This window comes from Brachyhypopomus gauderio, chromosome 13 (genome assembly GCF_052324685.1).
Source record: "Brachyhypopomus gauderio isolate BG-103 chromosome 13, BGAUD_0.2, whole genome shotgun sequence".
Taxonomy (NCBI): domain Eukaryota; kingdom Metazoa; phylum Chordata; class Actinopteri; order Gymnotiformes; family Hypopomidae; genus Brachyhypopomus; species Brachyhypopomus gauderio.
The window spans coordinates 6,997,452-7,005,417 of NC_135223.1; the positions used below are offsets into that span (position 1 = coordinate 6,997,452).

Consider the following 7,966-nt stretch of genomic DNA (forward strand, 5'->3'; position numbering starts at 1 on the left):
GCTACGTTAGATATTTTTTGTAGCTTTAGCACTTGGTGAGATGTTTTCTTCCAGCATCTCTCGGGTTTTAACGTGTCTTTTTCCAGCGTGTGTGTCATGCCCATTTGGAGGTGTTTTCTGTGTTATATCAGCCGTATCTGCTGCCCCAGCGCGTCTCCACGGGGTTATCACTGCTGCCACTCGCCCTTCTCTCTGATGTTTCCGCTGATTGCCATCAGCGCCCTCAGATATTTTGAACAGATCCTCGTGCAGCAATATCCACTCTCGGCCATCTGGAGACACCGACATCACTGACTTCATCTTAGCCGTTAAGTATTAAATCTACAATATCCTTTCAAGACCGCGACGTCGGGGAGGGTGATGTAGAGGCGCTCGAGCCCACACTACCGAGCGCTCGAGCCCACACTACCGTCCACCGGGAGGATGAGCAGCGCACGCGGTCACACGCACTAAATACGCACCACGCGCTCGTGTTTGTCGCTGCTTTACTTTTGTTATAGAAGAACAGCCTTAAATGAATATGTAACAAATAAGGTAATTAATTCAAAGTATGTTTGTTTTGCAAATATTTGTTTTTAATTAAACGAATTTGTCGTTTTATTTATAACAAAAAACAACTTTAGTTTAGGCAAAAAAAAAATTACATTACATTTTAAGCAAAGAAAATAAATTTAGAAAATAAATGGCGATTGCAGGACAGTGAGAAATGACTTAGTGTTAGAGAAATGACATGCAATTCCATTGGCTCTTTTTCACTGCTCTGCCAGGTGCTTGAAAGCTTCTGTTCCGTTGTGGTATTTTCATATCTGTTATTAAGTGTTGAGACACTCAGCATGGACGCCAGTGATAGTATAAAGATGTGATTGGATTAGGAAAGACTATTGAACTCTTAACTGCTCCAGCGCGCACAAACAGCACGTTAACCGTTAGACCACAGAGGATACCTCAGTGATCTGTTTTCCTTTCTTTTTTTTTCTTTCTCTCTAGCCTTTCGGTTTCCAACTGAATAACTCTGGTATGCATATTAATGGACTGGTCCGGTTTTAAACGGCATATCTGGTTCAATAACAATAGAACACACACACTCCCACCCTTTCTGCGTGTGCACGCGCTCGTAAGTGCCTCTGGGATTGGAGTTTGTGTGTGTGTGTGTGTGTGTGTGTGTGTGTGTGTGTGTGTGTGTGTGTGTGTGTGTGCGTGCGTGCGTGCGTGCGTGCGTGCGTGCGTGCGTGTGTGTGTGTGTGTGTGTGTGTAAGAAATATTCCTGCTCATCGCCAGTTGCAAAATTGCACGGTTTTTACACTTTTTCTGCAACTATCTGCTGAGATGCGTTGAAGACTAACGCCCTTGCGCCCATCACCAATGAAGAACACAATACCAGAGTCATATATCCACACGTTATAGAAGAAAAAATAACTATTTATAAATTAATTGTTAAATACATTTTAAATACACATTTAAAGCCCATCGAAAGTTTATGTATTAAATGTTTGCTTTGTTTTACAATGTCACCAATTACACCTAAACAAATCACAAATCAAAACTACTCCTAAACAAAAAATCACAAAGTTTGACGTGTTGTCATTTATATTTGGTCAATATTTGGTCTAATATAGATTCAAAATCGAAATTAAGGTTTTCTGTAGGCTACGATTTAAAATTCATTACACGTGGATTTTTGTAGTTTGCAAACTGTTAATAAACATTAGTTTAAAACGCTGGAATAAAAAAAAAACAGAAAAAGAAAAAGTTATTTCATCAGCAGTACCTCGTGAAGACCTGCGTCGACGCCACTCTTGAATAAACTCTCCTATGTTAATAACAATTAATAACAGTTCAAACAAGCTCCGCGCGGCTCTCGGGTGTATTCTCCCCACACTGGGCATCTGTAAAATCGTGTCGACAGGTTGTCACAGTACAGTGAATGGATTCTAACGCTAAACATTTAACATACAATACTCCAAACGGGGGGATCGCCGACACAGCCAATGCATAGGCACATGCGCCAGCGAGGAGGGGCTTGTAGCTCAGGAGGGACGCCAATCAAAGCATCAACTTCAAATTGTATCTGAGAGATCTGCCCAGGACCTAGGGGCAGCAACAGCAGTTGGAGCTCAATTGTTGATCTGATCACATCCGACGGACTTGCTGCGCGAGGAGAGGCTGAGGTTTACCGACGGGCGTCACCACACTCACCCGGGTGTTGCTGCGCGAGACACTTTCACTTTGACTTCTTGGTGTGTTTTTTGGGGGGCTTTTCGTTTTCGGTTCGGTTTTGGCTTCGACGTGGCGAAGGAGATGTCTTTCCCCCAGCTGGGTTACCCACAGTATTTAAGTGCCTCCCAAGCGGTGTACGGAGGTGACCGGCCGGGAGTTCTGACTCCGTCTTCCCGCGGCGGGAACGGCGACGTGGCCGGGAGCGCGTCCACGACGGCCGCGGTCACCTCGGTGTTGGGCATGTACGCGCACCCGTACGCGCACAACTACAGCGCCTTCCTGCCCTACACCAGCGCGGACCTCACTTTGTTTTCTCAAATGGTGAGTAAAATGTTTTGTTTAATTCCCTAAATTGTGTGAAGGAGAACGCATGGCAGGGTTATTCTGGGTCTATTCTCAGAGCGCTGCATTAATGTTATTGAAAGGTCAGTTAGGGAGAACAGAGACCAGCTAATGCAGCTTCACACGTCAACACTGACTTTAAAATGTTTGTAGAAATTATTTAATTCCGTTTGACAAATATAGATATGTTTGGAGTGCTATTTGTATAGATGTAATTTATATGGGGTTACGCGAGGCATGGAAGGAAAATGTGGCGTGTTTTGTCCAGGGAGAAGTGGTAGAGGTCAGGCGTGTCCGTTACCTTCGCTTCTCTGTGAATTTATTCAATCATCTGCTTTAAAAAACGAGGCGTTTCGCTTTTTCGTGAACAAATAAACACACACACAAAAGAAACCCGCGACTAGTTTGCAATCGTTCGTGTGTGTATGTGTGCCATTTTTTAGAAATGCAATTCATCGTAATGTCATCGTCCAAAGTTCATATGGTTAATATTAAAATATTTAAATCGCTTTGAAATTGAACACTAGTAAGATAAGAAATCGAAAAATAATAACCAGTGGAAACAGCACTGCAAGCTTTTAGAAGAAAGTTGGCAAGCTGAATATTTAAAACTAATGTTATTAGAGACGGTTTAATTGATGTTTCCCTACACATTTGGCATGATGAAAAAAATAGTGAAGACAGAAAAATTAGTATATTTCTGAATATCTGAATGAGCGCGCATTTGAACCTATACTGTAAGTTCGTGTAAAAAGTTTTAATACAAAGGCCTACTGATCATTGTGGTCTTAATGGTTGGTCTTAAGGCCTGTAGGTCCGCTGCTCAGCCCGAGAGAAAGTGTGTGTGTATGCTAATGTATTTATGCACCTGTGCGTACTAGACTTGTAATATAATAATTACATTTTGTTTGTTTTGTTTCATGTGTGATGATTACGGCATGCCAGTGTTTTCGTGTTATTAGGGGGGTGAGGTCCTGTTAAAATATCCTCCGGGGCAGTTCAGGTCTAAACGGCACCAACGGTTATCCTGCGGTTTATATAGGTGCGGGAGGCCTGCGGCGTATAGGGAGGGTACCGGGTCGGAATAAAACACCCGGTCAGCTACTGGACAGCGCGCCGCCTTTGAAGTTTATTTGCAGACCGGTACCGAAGTTCCGTTAAACGTCGCGTGCAAAATCATTTTCTGACCGTGTCCTATTTTTATTTTAGGGCTCCCAGTACGAGCTGAAAGACAGCCCCGGTGTGCACCCCGCTAGCTTCGCGGCGCACACGTCGCCTGCCTTCTACCCCTACGGGCAGTTCCAGTATGGAGATCCCGCCAGGCCCAAGAACGCGACACGGGAGAGTACCAGCACCCTGAAGGCTTGGCTCAACGAGCACAGGAAGAACCCCTACCCCACCAAGGGCGAGAAGATCATGCTGGCCATCATCACCAAAATGACCCTCACGCAGGTCTCCACCTGGTTCGCCAACGCCAGGAGAAGGTTGAAGAAGGAAAACAAGGTTACTTGGGGAGCCAGGAGTAAAGATGACGAAGATAGCAACATATTCGGCAGCGATAACGAGGGCGACGCGGAGAAGAACGAAGATGAAGAGGAAATTGATTTAGAGAGCATAGATATCGACAAGATTGACGACAACGACGGAGATCAAAGCAACGATGAGGACGAGGAGAAGGCCGAGACCAGAGATCATGGAGATCTGGACAGCCTGGAGAAACGGCGAGCTTTGGCGCTCCAGGCACACGACGCCTTCGACAAATCAAAGAGCGCCATTTCTGTCAGCAAGGAGCAATCTGATGGAAACAACAACACCAGGGTTTTGTCCCCAGGTGGACAAGGAAGTTTTCAACTGCCAGTCAGCAATAAACCCAAAATATGGTCGTTAGCAGAGACCGCCACCAGTCCCGACAGCTCACAGAAACCCACGTCACCGTGTGGCGGTGCCGGTCAGGCCGCGGCCCACATCCAGCACCCAGCCTTCCTGTCCAGCCACGGACTGTACACGTGCCAGATTGGAAAGTTCCAGAACTGGACAAACGGGGCTTTCCTGGGCCAGAACGCCCTGCTGAACGTCAGGTCTTTTCTGGGAGTTAACCAGCATCACCATAATCACCATCTACACACACAGCAGCCGCCGAACTCGGTGGCGGTGTCGTCGGTGGTTGGACTGAACAGCGAAAAGACCCCAGAGGACCTCAGTCCAAAACACATAGGTACGAACAAAATGTTAGCAGCTATTTAATGTCAAACGTGTAATTCATACTTTCAGACATTATTATTATTATTATTATTATTATTATTATTATTATTATTATTATTATTATTATTAAGCGTTAACATAATTGCAGTCAGCAATAAAAAATAATTGTAAGAAATTGCATCTGAGGTCATGAAAAAATTATCCTTCTCATTTTAGCTCAGGGTTTTTATGTTTACGACATTTTATGTTTACTGCTTAGATCGGGGAAACGTTCTTAGAAACGAGTCACCGACACAACCTTTGAAGTCATCATTTCGCCCACTTCATGACAGGTAAATACAGCATCATTCTGAAGTTGATTTCTAGACGTATTATTGTTGTCATTATTATTATTATTATTATTATTATTATTATTATTATTATTATTATTATTATTATTATTATTATATTTATTGTGGTGGTAGTGGTAGATATAAATGGTTTAGAATACTAGCGGAATTTGGTGTGGCGTATTTTCATGCAGGCCTACATATACACTGATGAATAGAATTAACCAATAGAATAAAGTAATACAGGCAGATAGTACACAAAGTAAACGTGTTTTTTTTTTCAATAACACAACTTATACTACTATTATTATACAGTATGACTACACTGTTATACTGGTACACCGGATCAAAGGCGGTTTTTTGGCGGTTCCACATGTAAGACCTGCTGTATTCTCTGAGTGACTCGGAGGATGAAGTTATTTCTTCCAGGACAGATAGAGAAAAATCGACGCTTAGCGCTTATAAAAAATTGTTGCGCTTTTATAGTGACAAAGGACCTCGAAATCCCCTCCCTCTAAATACTCTGCTCTCTCAGGAGAGTCACTACTTATCAAGTCACCCAGTAAAGGGCTGTGTGCCCGTCCTAAAGAGCCCGGGGAGCGGCGGGTCCCGGGGGAGCGCACTAGCGGACCCCCCCTAACTGCCGGGTCCAACAGGCCCATTACTCTCTCTCTCTGATGATCGACCCTAATAGTTATTTCAGTTGGTAATGCTCATCAAAATTAATCACATTTTAAAATAGCGGCCAACACTGACAACTCGAACAGAATTTAGGGAAGACGTCGGTGGACATTTGGTGGACATTACAAAAAAATTAGACTATAAAATACAAGTCGGTTAATTCATTTATAGCTTTCTTTAATTGTTGCTACTCGAGAAAGGGCACATCATGAATCTCTCTCTCTTTCTCTCTCTCTCTCTCTCTCTCTCTCTCTCTCTCTCTCTCTCTCTCTCTCTCTCTCTCTCTCTCTCTCTAGTCCCAGAAATCAGCAGGAAGCCACGCAGCGTGTCCTAACGGCCCTCTCTTCCGCTTGATCAAGACATCCACCCGGAGAAAGACTGACCGCGCTCATAACGAGACAGTGAAACGCCCGCTCCGCGTTCGGACCGAGCCCGGTGTGTTCGGAGCCGCTGGAAGGTTAATGTTGTACATAATACCACCTACGATAGCGCCTCCCTCACCGTGGGCCACTCGGTACGCACACGTCGTCCTTCTGTGTTGGTGTTTTCTCTCCCTCTCTCTGTAAATACAGTGACTCGAATTTGTAAATAGTGACTTGACGGAGTTTGTCCAAATCATATATTTTGTCTAATAAACTAAAGAAATTATAGAGAAATTCAAAGATTCTTTCATATGATGTGATTTGTCCATGGGGTTGTTGTTGTTGTTATTATTATTATTATTATTATTATTATTATTATTATTATTATTATTATTATTACAATATAACAATATTTTTACTAGTGTTACTATTAGTGTAATTACAACGACAGTAATAGTAATAATTCCTGGAGAACCCACCCACTGTCCTGGTAATATGAATGCTGGCCGTGTTTGGTGTGGTTTGGTCGTATTCTGCACGGACTAGTCTCACATTTTAATTGTATTCAACTTCCCCCCGTTAAACGGGGGCGGCGCGAGGACGCATTGAGGTGCTAATAAGCGGCCAGATGGTTGTTGGCCACAGAAAATGGCCGAAGCAGCTGGGAGCGTCATTAAGCAATAATGTGGGAACGCCCTGTCCAAACAAAATCAAACGGTTAAAACCTCATCTGTCAGAAAGAAAACTCGATTCGATAATAAATTATTAATTTGTTGAGGTGAGACCTCGAATGCAATTCTGTGGAGAGGCGGAGTGTTCATGGGTCTGTGTGGTCGGCATCCATATGAGACAAAATATTCAAGACTCTTGACCTCGCATTGCAATAATAATCATATTTATTCAGAAGCATTATTACTTCCGAAATAAAATGCAGTAATAATGTCATAGGAAAATGATTTGCGTGTGACGTATATATAACTTTAATTCAAAGAGGTGCAAAACCGACAATTTATGACTTTATGTCTATCGTGCAAGAAAGGTGGACAGTAATAATCAGAGTAATCTAATGTAAAAACGTAGGTCACACAAAGTTTTAATTGTTAGTTAATTTTAGTGTATTCGTTTGTTGATATTTATAATAGAAAAACAACCCAATCAGGCCTGAGATAAATTTTCTGCAACGATTTTGTGGTTTGTTTTAATATTATCCACTGACAATGCGCTGAAGTGCACGAGTCGTTGAGCTGCAGTCAAACTAAAAGATTACAGCGCCCTCTATAGGCGACGTGTGTCCTCATCCGCTTATGCAAGACAAGGTGAAAGACGCAACGGAAAGACGGTCAGTGAACTTTGTCAAAGGCTCCTAAAGACATTTAGACCTGGGCGCCACTCTGCTGACTCGTTTTCAGTTTGTAAATTGTGTTTTTTTTTCGTATGCAGCACTGAGATACAAACATTACGAAGCGGCACAAACCAGCGAGACCAGTGCTTGAAAAATCAGACCACCGCTTATTTAACTTGCACGTTAAATTAAAAGTTATTTCAAGCGTGCACGTGTTAACATGTTAAATAAATAATGGGAAATGTACGAACTTTGTACTCCATGGATTTCATGTAACAAGAGGCACAACTTTTGTAAAAAAAAAAAGATTTAGACGCCCCAACACTTCTGAATCGCTTTTGGTAGCTTACTCTTCACCCCAGAAATGACACCTTTTACATTCTGATTAGCTAATGGAACGTTTTGCCCCTCCTCCCTCTGTCGCACACACACACACACACACACACACACACACACACACACACACACACACATCTGTGTTTGAGAAGATT

General features: G+C 42.9%; 1 protein-coding gene across 1 annotated transcript; it reads left to right on the plus strand.

Annotated features, from left to right (window-relative positions):
* The first annotated feature begins 1,867 nt into the window (after positions 1–1,867).
* Positions 1,868–6,416, plus strand: irx1a (iroquois homeobox 1a). Its single transcript, XM_076971118.1, has 4 exons — positions 1,868–2,538; positions 3,769–4,774; positions 5,021–5,093; positions 6,068–6,416. The coding sequence occupies exons 1-4, from the start codon at positions 2,299–2,301 to the stop codon at positions 6,123–6,125; spliced, it is 1,377 nt and encodes a 458-aa protein (XP_076827233.1). The 5' UTR covers positions 1,868–2,298; the 3' UTR covers positions 6,126–6,416.
* Positions 6,417–7,966: the final 1,550 nt, after the last annotated feature.